Source organism: Malus domestica, chromosome 14, assembly GCF_042453785.1.
Source record: "Malus domestica chromosome 14, GDT2T_hap1".
NCBI lineage: Eukaryota > Viridiplantae > Streptophyta > Magnoliopsida > Rosales > Rosaceae > Malus > Malus domestica.
In genome coordinates this window covers 4486891-4500694 of record NC_091674.1, presented here as the reverse complement: position 1 = coordinate 4500694, position 13804 = coordinate 4486891, and the positions used below count along the sequence as shown (strand labels likewise).

The window sequence follows — 13804 nt, the reverse complement described above, 5'->3', positions numbered from 1 at the left end:
ACTTATCACCCACATATTTTGGTATTGAGTTAGTAAACTTCTCAATACCAACAACTATGACCCTAACTTCTATGATCCCACTCCATCCTCTTTCTTGACCTTTTTCTTTTTGTTTGTGCAGCGCTTGCGCTTCTTCTCCGAAATCGAAGTCGACTCAGAAATGTGACACAACCCGTCAACTCAGAAATGAGTCTTATGATCGTCAATAATTTTGGTAAAGGGTAAGTAGGTCAAACAACTGGAAGACCTAAATTACATGATTTTAAAATAGTTAGTGCATTTATTAAAAAAAAAAAAAATTTAGTGCCATATGTGAGAAACTTGAATCTTATTGCTCATTTTGAAAACCACTGTAAACCTAGATGGTGTAAATTGTAATTAGCGCAGTTCTTTTGTTTATTTACTTATAGCGTTAGTGAGTTAAATTGTTAAAGGTTAGGAAGCTTTCCACACCGTAAACCCTTAAAATAACCTAACAATGGAGATTCTAAAGAAAAAATATATATAAATCCATCGACCTTTTGCCAACAAATTTTGCAATCTTGAGATAAAGTATCCCAAGAAAAATGGGAGTTCTTTTTATTTTTATTTTTTCTTAAAAAGAGGAACATCTGGTAACAAGTCACGGTTATCCGCTTCTTCCGTGGGGCCGGAAAGACTTTCATCATAAAAAGATTTTCATAAGCTCTTCCCCAACTAATGTGATCAAGTCTTCAAGGAAGCCTAGATCAATTAAAAGACGATAGTACATGCATTTTTACTTGTCACACATCTTTCTCAATTTTTGACCGTTGGATTAAATGAATTCAAGAATATAAAGGGCCAAAAATTAACAAGGGTACGTGAGAGGTAAAAATGAGTGTGCGAATAACACTATCCTTAAAAGAATGAGTTTCAAAGTTAACTAATCTGGAACTTGCAGTCTCCATTCTAAGAAGTCTAAAATTTATCAGCTAACAGACTTGGCAGGAAAGGGTTATACTTCTTACAACATGGAGACCACTGTACAGTTTCTCTATAGCTCATGTATAAACTATATGACAGATACCGCGTACATACGCGTCTACCTGCTGCACAAGAATGCTAACTTACAAGCAGGATATATACCTGCCATTCCAGCCAAATGGCCATAATGATCTTATATTATCCCATCGAAAATCGCTGCTAAATAGTATGGATGATATATATCCCAACTGCTGTTAGAGCTACCGTGGTATGTGATAAAGAAGATAATGCATCTGCAGCCAAAATGCCAAGCTGCATTACATATTGTCCTGTATGAAGTCCTCACGCTAATGTCCTTAACCATCCAAGTAGTCGAAGGAGGGCAGCATCCAATACTGGTGACTTCTTCTCAAGCCCTGCCAAAGAAATAAAAAACTGAGGAAACGAAATAAATAAACCAACATAAAAGCTCTAAACAGTTCTACACATCAAATCAGCTATGGATCGCTGCATTTGAACTCCCTCTGTTCGCTCCTTAATCACCCCAATATTTTTTTTTGTTAATGAAAATATACTGTTACCCTTACCAATACTTTAATTCCACATCTTTTTACTCTAATTTCCTATGCTGTAAAAAGAAAAGACTGCCCATGAAGACCAAACTTGGCAGGCTTTTTCTAGGGATGAGGAGAAGGTAGGAGGTGCCCATGATGCCTCTTTTGGTTCAGAAAGAGGAGCTGCCAGTGGCACCTTTGTTCCATTAAACTTCTTTTCAAGAGTAAAATCAGATTACAAAAGCAACCCCAAAAGGGATAAAAAGAACGCTGAGAAAATACCAATATCAGCAGCTACTCGATGAGCACACATTACTCCTGAGAAGGATACGGCTATAACTCCTTGTCCCGGAAAGCAGCTATCACCAACACAGTAAAGACCATCTATGGCCTGCATTTTTCATCATCGCATAGCACACTTTGTTCAGTATGCTTAAAATCAATGACTACTATTAAAACATCCATTTGATATTGTAACTGAACTTACGGTGGTATTGAATGGCATTCCCAATAATCCCTTAGGAGTATTTCGTGGTATTGGTCCGTAAGTACCCTTGTCACGAGCCAGGTACCGCCTGTGTGTCTTTGGTGTTCCCACCTGCCAAGATTGGAGAAGCTTTCAATAATCATATCAAATCGTGTAAACTAAAAGTTGTGGAATTCTAAGAATCCTAAGCATACCTAAGTATTCACCCACAGAAGGGAATATTTTGTGGAATCAGCTTGGTTAAGCTCATAGAAAGCAGGGAGCCTAAAAATTCAAATGCCCCTTAGGAGGAACATTTGTTAAGTTGAAGAGAATAAACACGTATTTAATAAATATGTAAGTTCTAGGGAGAGAAGTGCTAAGCCCTCAAACATTTTTTTCTAATTTCCTCCCATCTTCTGCTCTGTCTCTCTCCTTTCCATGTCACAAGGCTCACAACCTTAACACTATTTCAGATATCTCAATTGGGTGAGTAAAGATTAGAAGTGAATAGGGTACAATATTACCTCCTTAAAAACGATGGACGATTTGAGCCCTGGAAATAGTTTATTCTCTAATCTGCAAATGATTTCATCTGCTACAAGCTCCTTCTTTGCCTCATAGTCCTTTCGAGAGAGTCCCTATAAAGAAATCTCCACCTCGTTAGTTACTCAAGTTACAATTACAATGTACAAGGAGGGGCTGGCTACGGAAAGAGAGTGGAGAAGGAATCAATGTAACTTTGACAACAAATGGTTACCTCCCAGTCCTCTATGGAAGAGGTTGTAAATATGTGAAGAATATGGCGTCCTTCTGGGGCCAACGATGAATCAAGAACAGTTGGAATGCTTAAAAATATACTTCCATAAGGCTCTTCTAACCTCGTCCAATCATCCTGAAAAACATGGAAGACAATGAAGAAAAGATGAGCAAAAACATTCCTAGTTCAAAGCCCAAAAACGTATCCTAGCAAATGATGTTACTGAAAAGGAAAAACAAAAGTACCTCAAGCACAAAATGGTGGCAATCTGTTTCTGGTGGCAAAACCTCAGCTTTCACCCCCATGTGAATGGAAAGAAAAGATGGGGCCTTAACATAAACTTTCTGAAAATCTTCCTCTTGTTTCGGGACCTGGTCTGCTTTTATCAGTTTTCCTAAAATAAAGTTGAAGGTGATTAGACTTCCTTTAAACGAGCTACATATAACAGCGCAACATCCGGCAGCAAACAACGATCATCCAATAAATTAACTGCTGGTCTCACTAACCAAAGGTATTCCATCTTGTAGCATTTGATATTATGGTTTTTGCAAAGAATTCCCTCCCATCTGAAAGCCTTACTCCAACCTACATGCACACTAAAATAACATAAACAAAATTATCTTTGACTAGTATAAATGAAGCAAAGAATAGATATCTTTGCATCACTAATCCAAGACTAAATTTGAACTCACCGCTCTGCCCTGATCAACTATGATGTTAGTAACATTGGCCTTGTAAAGTATCTCACTGCCCTGGTCTACCAGACCCTTTGCTAAGGACTTTGCAATTCCACCAACACCACCAACAGGGTAGTTAATCCCACCATAATGCCTATCACACATAACCTGTCGAAATCATAAATGACAAGAGGAAAATACACAAGGAAGTACCCAAAGAGCAACTTGAAAATCTTACCATGCTTGCATTGATCATTGGTGTTTGCAAAGCCTTGACTGTACTCACAATAAAACACTGGATACAAATGTAAAACTTTTTATGAGATGGAGGGGAAGGAAGACCATTCGTAGACCACCAAAGACGAATAAATTTACAAATGATATAAAATCGTAAATACGAATTTCAATAGGATCGAACAACCCACCTCTGCATCTATGAAAGACAACAGCTGGGGGTCCTGAATGTATTTGCGAGCTATATCCCCAGCATTTTGAGGCAAATAGTAGGCTGCAATAGTTAGCCCATCATGTAAGCATTTGAAAACACAGATAACGAACCGAAGTCCTAGACTAAAAGTATCAATTTCTTTTCTGTTCAAGTAACTGCATCAATAGATCTCATTAAATAACTGCAAGCATCGATCAATTAGGGATTCAAAATTTTCCCGTTTTCAACTACTTTAACCAATAATTTAATCCTACGGACATAATAACTATAATGTTGCCCCCAAAAAATATCCAAGGTAAAGCTGGAAAGACAAACCAAAGGCTAAATTATATCTTGCACGATGACTCGAATTTAGGTTTGAAAAGTCATTGCAGCGAAAAAAATATACAAAAACAAATGCTTACCAAGTGTCAAGCATTCAACAGGCTTTTGAAAGAACTGTCCAAAAAGGTAGATTGGCTCCTCAAGTGACTTCAGTTCCAATGAGTTCAAGGCATTGAAAATCTTTACATATGTACACAATGTATTAGTGTCAGTTCGGAATTACAAGTAACGGAAATATCCCAAAGGAACTCCCAGTCAACTTGAAAAGTAAATGAAAAACGAAAAGAACAGACCTTCCAACATACACCATAGAATTTGAGAATCCCTTGCTTTTCATGGGGAAATTTATTAGTAAGTTCTGAAATAAATTCACTGTATTCTCTGTGCACTACGACAGAAAGATTATCAGGTAGATGGTAATGGACAGTAGTCGGATCAGGTATCACCGGCATCTCACAACCTACAGCTGCCAGTGCTTGGGTTATCAAATTTAAATTGCCCTGCCATATTACAAATTCAGTGATAATAGTTCATGAGAAAATATCAAAACCGACAAAATGCAGGCCTCACTGAACCATGACAGATGCAGGACAAATAAAAGTTCTTCAACCAATACAAAATGCCAACAAGATGGAGTTCATGCTTAGAAAATCAGAACTGCATGTCATTACCAAAAGAAGTAAAATGTAAAGTTATACCAAAACATACAACATGGATGAGAGTTAATTATCTTTTACATATTTGCAGACCACCTTGCTGTAAATTTAAACACTTTCAGTTAATGACTACTTTCCGATTCAGACATGTGTCTGCCCTTGGACAAATCCTTCCTTTTTTTCCCCAGAGTCCTTAAGCTCTATATGTCACTTGTTAACTAACTGTAGCATGTCTATGGGAAATACTGTAATGAATGTCTGCTGTTACATTCCCATGCGTACAAGTTTCTACAAGGACACAATGCTCTTCATGGTAGTAACTCACAACCTCCAATAAGTTTCCACAAGTTCTTTTGATTAAGAAAAGAAAGAAAAGAAATTCTTCAAACTTCTGCACAATTATTTCCGTCACAGATATCGAACTACTATCACAGAAAGTCAAAATCATAGCGCAAAGTAACTTTTCAATCAGTCAACAAAGAGCCACTGATAACAAGGTGTAATATACATTGAATTATTCGAAAGAGAGGACTAATCCTTTCTACTTTTAGTAATGTTTTTTTTCCTTTCAGTAGGATAATAATTTTTTTACTAGTTTACATGCTTTATGACGGACAAGATTTTTGACATATGGAATAATCAAGTTCTATTCAACCATTTTCAACTCAACTCATATAGCTATCAAGTAAACCGCAATGTATGCAACGAAAAATCAAAACTTTACACGAAAAACTGACCTTATCGCTGAACCCAAACATCACAGAAGATCCAACATCAAAAGTATAACCATCCCTCTCATAATACCCAGAGCTCCCACCAGGAATCACGTACTTCTCCAAAACCAAAACCTTTGCACCCTTCACAGCCAATTGTGTTGCTGCAACCAACCCTCCAATTCCTGACCCTATAACAATGGCATCATAATTTTTCTTCCCGCCACCTCCCTCCCTTTCCACCTCTTTCTCCACACTCAATGTCGAACTAGACCTCACAACGAAACTAAAATTCCTCGAATTCACCTCATCCAACCCCAATTCCACTCTCCCATGCCTGTACCTACTAAAATCTGAACCCCCCAAATGACTCCCTTGAAACAATTTGCTTTTGCCATACCCTAAACCCAATCCACTGAGCTTGCAATCATTGGGAAGTGAGCTTCTACCATGCCCAAAGGAGAGAACTTTGAGTTTTCGGCTTCTGGGTCTGACTCTACCCAACTGCAAACTACATCCATGGCCAAAAGCTTGAGAACTCCAAGACCCCAATTGCAATCCACAGAGGCTGACGCCATTTCCCTGATAGCCATGCTGCTGAAATCTGTGATTTTGAATTCTGGGTTTTGAAGAACTCAACTGGGTGCTGCAGTGGCGACTGGGAAACTGATAAATCTCCATGGAAGGAGAGAATCCAAGCTCAGGTATGGAAAGTGAGTGGGAAAAGGGCATTTTTTTTTTATTTGGTAGGGAAAGCTTTGGTGGGAGAGATATACATGGAGCTTGTATGCTGGGTTTTGTAGGTTGAAATCGATTGGAATTGGGTTGTGATTCCACTTCAGGATTCCTGGTGAAGATGGGACAAAATATTTTCACTCTTGGAGAATGGGACAAATTGGTGGGCAACCTTTTAAATTCTTTTTTCTTTCTTTCAGGAAATACATTTTTTAAACAACAATCAAAGCCGCACGGTCAACTCATCCATGTGAGCCTCCTATCCTAGGTAACAAAAGCAATCTTAGAAGAAGACGAAGCCGTTGAACTCTTGTTTCTTCTGAATATATCACACCCTCAAGCCTACTTCACTCTCAATCCAAAGGTAACAGACGCATTAAGTTGTTGAGACAATGATATAGCTTTTATCATCTGAGATTTCTTGGTTCAAATCACGCCGATGCTTTCATATCTTTTGGAGAAACACATGCGAATTGTATTCATACAAAAAAGGCTTTTGAATCATGAAAATCAATAGAAGTGGTCACTGAGTTTGTTTACCGTAAATCATTTTAATAATTCCATGAAAAATTTGTTGATATCCTCGATAAGCGGAGGAGTTGATTTGACAAGAACATCCTTAAAAAGTAGTTACGTGGTCGTTCACATAATAATTTAACGAGAATATAAATAGATTTTCACATAATAACCTATTGATTACGATGTATAAATTCAAGAACAAATTTCTATTGATTTTTATTGTCAGAATATAAATTGAGTAATTATGCTAATTTTAAAATTTATTTTAACTAAAGTGCCCAAAACAAGTATAGAGCGTATGACAAGAATGAATATGCTTACGTTCTATAGTTGTGTGCCCAGGAGTTCGGCAACGAATCTGAACCCCTCTCGAGCCCCCTCAACCCACTGCAATCACCACTGTCCACCTCTGAACCCCAGGTCCATCACAACCGTCAAATCCACCCCACAGTGGTCCCCACACACACACATCACATGCTCACCTCCCCTCCAAAAGCTGCCACGTGTCCGAAGCGCAAATGTAAGCTCTCTTTTGTTCACAAAAGAAGCGCCAAGGAATTTGGATCCAATTCGCTTTCCGATATCTGCTTCGCTCGTTCGTTGTATGCATACCTTTCAATCACTCACTTCGTCATCTCACTCTCTCCTTCCCCCAATTCCTCGAAAACCTAATAATCCCAATCTTCGATCCCCAATCGCTTCGAATCGGACTTTTGCTCTCAAGTTTCCAGGTGATTTTTGCAATTCCCGCTAATTGTTCATCGTGATTGTTGTTAATTCGTTGCGTTTAGTTTCAATTTGTGGCAATCTGTTTGGTTGCCGGGAGAATTGTGTGGAAGGTGAAAGAAAATTCGAGCTTTTGAGTTTTTCTTTTCTTCTTTTGGTTGTTATTCGTCAGACCCGGAATGCGGAAAGACTCGGGATTTATAAAATATTGTTTAAACTTTCAATATGATTCAGGATCATCTTAATGAATTCTGGTGTTTGGATTTGAATTTCTCAATTGTTGTCCATCGCAGTCGTGTTGATTCATTGTGTTTAGGCTCAATTTCTGTCTGACTGTTTGGTTGCTGGGAAAATAGTGTCGAAACTGAGAGAAAACTCGGAGATTTGAGCTATTGGGTTTTTGTTTTGTGTAAAAGACTCGGATTGAACTTCCGAAATTAGTTGGCTGAAGAATTTAAAACTTTGTGTTTGATTGAGGGTCATCTTGATGAATTCGAATGTTTGGTTTTGGAGTTGGAATGGTTTTACGGATGTTTGTATCTTTTGTATATTATAATTCAGTGCAGGTTTGCGTTGGGTATAGGATAGTCATGGATCGGCTCGAAGCTCCTGCCCGGCTAATGATAGTTTCAGATCTTGATCATACAATGGTAGGTTCTGTAACTTTAGTTGTCATTGTGGTTTCGCTTCGTTCCCTTTCTTCAGCGATTTTAGTAGTGAATGCTTCGATTGCAGGTTGATCATCACGACACTGAGAACCTTTCCCTGCTCAGATTCAATTCTTTGTGGGAAGCGAATTACCGTCACGATTCTCTGCTAGTTTTTTCAACTGGAAGGTCACCGACACTGTACAAAGAATTGAGGAAAGAGAAACCCATGTTAACTCCAGATATAACAATTATGTCTGTGGGAACCGAGATAACATATGGTAACACAATGGTTCCTGATGATGGCTGGGTTGAGGTTCTGAATAAAAAATGGGATAGGAACATAGTCAAGGAGGAAGCCAGCAAATTTTCTGAACTTAAACTTCAGGTATATTATATAGGTTATTGGCGTTAATTAGTGTCTCTCGTGGTGTCATGCCGTGAATTCTGTTATAGACGTGCATTGGAATAAACTGAAGTGAAATTCAAATAAGAAACTGGTTGTATTGAACTTTCTGAAGTATTAAACTTTATGTGGAATTCAGGCAGAAACAGAGCAACGGCCACACAAGGTTAGCTTTTATGTTGAGAAAGCCAAGGCTCAGGAAGTGACAAAGGCTCTTTCAGAAGTTTTTGTAAAGCGTAGGGTAAGATATAAATCTTAGACAGCATTTTTCATTTATACTGCGGACCTGTGTTGAAAATTCTGTAAGTGTTAAAGGTTTTTGGAGTATCATAGGTATTGTTGCTTTTCTTATTGACCTAAGTTGTTGCTTTATCTTCGGTTAGTTGGATGTGAAGATAATCTATAGTGGAGGAATGGATTTGGATATATTACCACAAGGTGCTGGCAAAGGACAAGCTCTTGCATATTTGCTTAAGAAATTTAAGAGTGAGGGAAGGCCACCTGTTAACACTCTTGTTTGTGGTGACTCTGGAAATGATGCTGAGCTTTTTAGCATTCCAGAAGTATATGGTGTCATGGTTTGTAGCTCAACTTGTTTCTCTTCATATTTAAGCACTATTTTCTTACAATGAAATGTGGTTTTCCTCATTAATCGGCATTATTTTGTTATTTATGATCATACAGGTTAGCAATGCCCAAGAAGAATTGTTGCATTGGCATGCTGAAAATGCTAAGGGTAACACTAGGATTATTCATGCAACAGAGAGATGTGCAGCTGGAATCATACAAGCCATTGGCCACTTTAAGCTAGGTCCGAGTTTGCCCCCAAGAGATATTGCAGATTTTTCTGACTATAAACTGGAGAATCCAAATCCTGGTCACGAACTAGTAAAGTTTTTCTTGTTCTATGAGAAATGGAGACGCGCAGAAGTTGAGAATTCAGAGATCTATTTGGCAAGTTTGAAAGCAGATTGCGTATGTTTATATCTTCCCTTCTCCTAAATACTGAGTTTTATGAGATTACACCATCTTATATTTATTGCATAAATTTATGCTGTCAGAAGATATTATCATCGTTTCCATTTCAGATTTGAACATCTTTTGAAATACTTCAAAAATTTTCTAGTTCAATTTGTAGTTAACAGATTACATGAGTTCTGGTTCTTTTCGTAAATCTTGTGTAGGAAAGAAAAAGTAAGTCACTTCTCATTTTGTATATGGCCTAGAGGTTAGTAACTTAGAATTCATTTTTTTTTCCCTTCCTATTCAATTAGCTTTTTCAACTACATAATAAATCTATGACTCGAGCCCAGTTTGTAACACTCGTTTATATACAAATAAAACTTAGTCGTATTGTGATCAGACAAAGCAGTGGAGGTGAGTATGTATGATGCCATATTACATGAGAGCTGAAGTTTTGGGGTCTATTGACGTTGACTGTGTGTGCTTCACGTTTATCACTATTGTCATTTTGGTATTCTGTTTTCTAAGACATCAAAATATGTGAATATAGTGTACTGAAAAAATGAAATTACCTGTCTACAACATCTGCATGCCAGAGTGTGAACTTGCTCAATTTTCTTAAATGTATGTTTGCATTGTCCAATTACGTCATCTTTATAAAGAGAAATCATTCCTTTGAAATTATTATTGAACCCATAAAATTGTTTGTTAAATTATTATTAAACTTGTAAAATTGTTTAGTGACAACATTTGGTTCCAATTGACTGAAAAAAAAAAAACTGTCAAAACATTATTTTTCTGGTTTAATTTTGGGTTAAATCCTTGGATTGAGTAAACTTCTTCTGTGTACTTTTGTAAAAATAAACAGACCTTGGATATTTTGGTATTTAATCATTTCATATCATGTGTTGCCCTTTTGCATCACCTTAATTGTGTTCGTCTCATCAGCTGCTAACCTTTAATTATGTTTTCCTTGGGTCAGTCTCCATCCGGTACGTTTGTCCATCCTTCTGGAGTTGAGCACTCTCTTTCTGACAGCATAAATGCTCTGAGAAACTGCTACGGAGACAAACAGGGAAAACAATTTCGGGTTTGGGTGGATGGGGTATTAGCTACACATGTTGGTTCAAACACATGGCTAGTGAAGTTCGATAAGTGGGAATTATCTGGTTAGACGCTTCCCCTCTTTCTCTCTTCTCCTTCTATTTAAGCAATCCAACATGTTTATACTATTTGATAAATAAAAGGTCGTACCCAGTGCACAAGGCTCCCGCTTTACGCAGGGTCTGGGAGAGGTGAATGTCGGCTAGCCTTACCCCCATTTATGGAGAGGCTGCTCCCAAGTCTCGAACCCGAGACCTACCGCTCATGGGCGAAGGCACTTGCCATCGCACCAAGTGCGACCTCTATACTATATCTTACTCATATCCTGCATTTGAAGATTTTAACGAAAATAAAATGGCATCCTTTTTCTGGACAATCATGGTCATTGACGTTGTAGGAAAAAGTTGTATATATTTAGACACATCATGACTATCTAAGTTGTAGCACCATATACGCGCAACTTGCTGCTGCTCTGTTGACTCTATTCATTGCAGGTGAAGAACGTTATGCAACAAAGGGAACAGCTGTTATAAGTTCAAAGGTGAGATATGAGATTGTGATTGGTTAAAATCCTCTAGCACTCCCGCCTTAACATTTTCTAAGATCAGATTATCGGGTTTCAGGGTTCCGGTGTTTCAGTTGGTTTCACTTGGATTCGAGTGCACCAGACATGGTACAAAGGATACGAAGCAAAAGATGATTCAACGTGGTTCTTCTAAATTGTGATTACAGGTTCATTTCAAAGATCTATAGCGCCCTGAAACTTCCTCTCTGAAAATAATTGCGTATGTTTAATATTCAAGTTTTCGGAAGTCATGTAATCATCAGCTGCATGGAGATGGTTACGAGATGATTAATTCAGTTAAAAAGAAATACTCATAGTCTAACGGCTTCCTTCGACATAAACGTTTCATAAACTTGAACAGATGACACAGAAGAATGACAATGATGTCAATTAATACTTACCTTTAATAATGTAAATTTGGTATTTTACGTAAAGTTTACATATGCTATCATGTCTCCTAATTTCATAAATTGTAGCGATTTTGACAGTTCTTTTTTAGCCGTACGCACCTCAAACTCAGAGGCTAAATGAGTGTTCAAATGATGAGGGACATGCAAGCAAGATTTCAGTTTTGTATTGGTCTTTAGATATAAAAACTCATGAATTCGAGTTATAGCTAGTAGTCCATAGTTGAGTTGGGCCTACTGGGCTGCATCCTTTAGAGCAGTTCCACCGTGTCTAAGGCCACTAGGGTTATCCACTATTTAATCCACCTAGTGAATAGTAACTATCCTTAATGAACATTAACCGCATTTTGCATCTTCATCTCTACACTGAATAGGCTTAGCAATTAACAATAAAATATTAGTATTTTTTTATTTATAAAATAATTTTTTAATTTTTTTCCTTTTGCCTTTTTCCAATTCCTTTTCCTTTTCATTTTTTTCTAGAACACTCTTATATTTTCCCAAAACACTCTTCATTTGACCGGTTCCCTTACCTAGCCCTCTCTCTCATTTCCCTTACACACACACACACACACTCTCTCTCTCTCTCTCTCTCTCTCTCTCTCTCTCTCTCTCTCTCTCTCTCTATACCGACACAACCATTCCCCCTCATTTCTGAAACCTCTCTCTCTCTTTAATCTCTCTTATTCTCTTTCTATAGCTCCAAGAGCTCTCATCCTTCATCTTCTTCGGAACCGAAGCAAATCAAACTAACAAACTCTGAAATCTCAATCCCCTAGATGAGAGGAACTCGAATATACCTTGCATGCATCATCAAAGCACCATTTGGGTGATCCACCATTGAAGTCGAGAGCTTCAAGCTTCCATTACTCAAACCCAGATGAGGTTATTGCCCTACTTCAATTGCTTGAGTTATTCTCTGGTTTTTGATGTGTTTCGAGTTGAAACCCTTGGGTTTAGTCTCTACCATTTGTTTGTCGGTGAATCATCATGCTCGGCGACGAATTCCGACGAGAGCCGTTGAATTCGAAACCTACTGTGTTTTCATTTTAAATTTTTTTATTAATTTATTAATTTTTATTAATTTTATATTGTGGCTGACGTCGCCCTTACGTCAACCCACGTCACATTCCCTTCAGGAACTCGGGCTCGCTCGCCAACACATGTTGGGCTTCATCACTCGGGCTATGTGACCTTGTTCCTGCGCTTGTCCCTCGGGCTAGAGCATACGGTGGACTTGCTCTTAGGGAAGTGTGAATGGGAGCCCTTCATGAACGTGTAGAAATGGTGTTTCACATGAAAAAAAAATACTAAGGAGATTATTTTTTTAGATCATATTTTATAAATTATATGATGTGGCAGTTGATTGTTGAATTGTATTTTTAATGATTTAACGGAAGAATCCAATAATCAACTGTCATATCATATGATCTACAAAATACAATAGTTTCTCTAGCATCGCCCTTATGAAGATAACCACTCATACAATGACATGGTGATGAGTTATTTAATATTCATAATGAACTCTCTTTTTTTGGTCGAAATTTATGAAGAAATCTTTATGAATACATAACGTTGTAAACTCTGACTAATTTTGGTTGATCGTTTTTTTTTTTTTTGGTAAATAAAATAATGCAGCACCAAAGCAGCAATAACCAACATTAACTATTTATGGGGATATTCCATTCTCATAAATAGATCATTAGCAACGAAATGGGCAATTTTCAAGGGACTCAACTGAAGTCTAATAGTGGACTTAATTGAGTTGAGAGCCACCACATCAGGTTGACACAAATTCTTGAATCTACTGTTGTTCTGCTCCCTCCATACATAATACACTGTAGCAATAAAACACAACTTCAACACTATCAATGATAGAGATTTTTCCTTCCGCCGGCTAGCATGCCACACAACCAAAAAAGGCCAAAGGAGCCTTAGCCACAGGACACTGCACTTGAACAACACCGAAGACCAAATAGCAACAATAAAAGGACACTCAAAGAAAAGGTGGCATTGAGACTCCATAGCACTAGAGTAGATGACAAAAGTGACATGAGCCGATGAAGCAAATGTCAAAATCCTATCCATAGTACAAAGCTTGCATTTAATGGCCAACCAAAGAATGAAACACATATTGAGAATATTTTGATTATAACGTACAAGTTTTGACCAACCTGCATTAGGCTTAG

General features: G+C 37.8%; 2 protein-coding genes across 3 annotated transcripts; one reads left to right on the top strand and one right to left on the bottom strand.

Moving 5' to 3' along the window:
• Nucleotides 1-1287: 1287 nt before the first annotated feature.
• LOC103454192 (prolycopene isomerase, chloroplastic) lies at nt 1288-6224 on the bottom strand. The gene is given in 13 exon segments (NM_001329029.1): nt 1288-1361; nt 1782-1890; nt 1987-2097; nt 2493-2606; nt 2726-2860; nt 2971-3119; nt 3232-3310; nt 3418-3570; nt 3641-3697; nt 3828-3910; nt 4255-4354; nt 4468-4674; nt 5568-6224. Coding segments are annotated over 13 exon segments (2028 nt in total).
• Nucleotides 6225-7057: 833 nt separating this feature from the next.
• Nucleotides 7058-11642, top strand: LOC103454193 (probable sucrose-phosphatase 2). 2 transcript variants are annotated; one of them, XM_008393786.4, is made up of 9 exons: nt 7058-7528; nt 8090-8173; nt 8259-8558; nt 8716-8817; nt 8960-9154; nt 9261-9551; nt 10522-10708; nt 11138-11184; nt 11267-11642. In XM_008393786.4, exons 2-9 carry the CDS (start codon nt 8114-8116, stop codon nt 11360-11362), a joined length of 1278 nt encoding a protein of 425 aa, XP_008392008.3. In that variant the 5' UTR covers nt 7058-7528; nt 8090-8113; the 3' UTR covers nt 11363-11642. The 2 variants fall into 2 exon arrangements, with proteins under 2 accessions (XP_008392008.3, XP_008392007.3); XM_008393785.4 differs by having other exon boundaries at nt 7099-7528; nt 8085-8173.
• Nucleotides 11643-13804: the final 2162 nt, after the last annotated feature.

What these genes read in the sequence shown, in the direction of transcription:
- LOC103454193 (XM_008393785.4), top strand. Translation starts at nt 7,105, where the DNA reads ATGAATATGCTTACGTTCTATAGTTGTGTGCCCAGGAGTTCGGCAACG. An exon ending in CAGATCTTGATCATACAATG is followed by an intron (nt 8,174 to 8,258) that starts GTAGGTTCTGTA and finishes CTTCGATTGCAG; the next exon opens with GTTGATCATCACGACACTGA. An exon ending in CAGAAGTATATGGTGTCATG is followed by an intron (nt 9,155 to 9,260) that starts GTTTGTAGCTCA and finishes ATGATCATACAG; the next exon opens with GTTAGCAATGCCCAAGAAGA.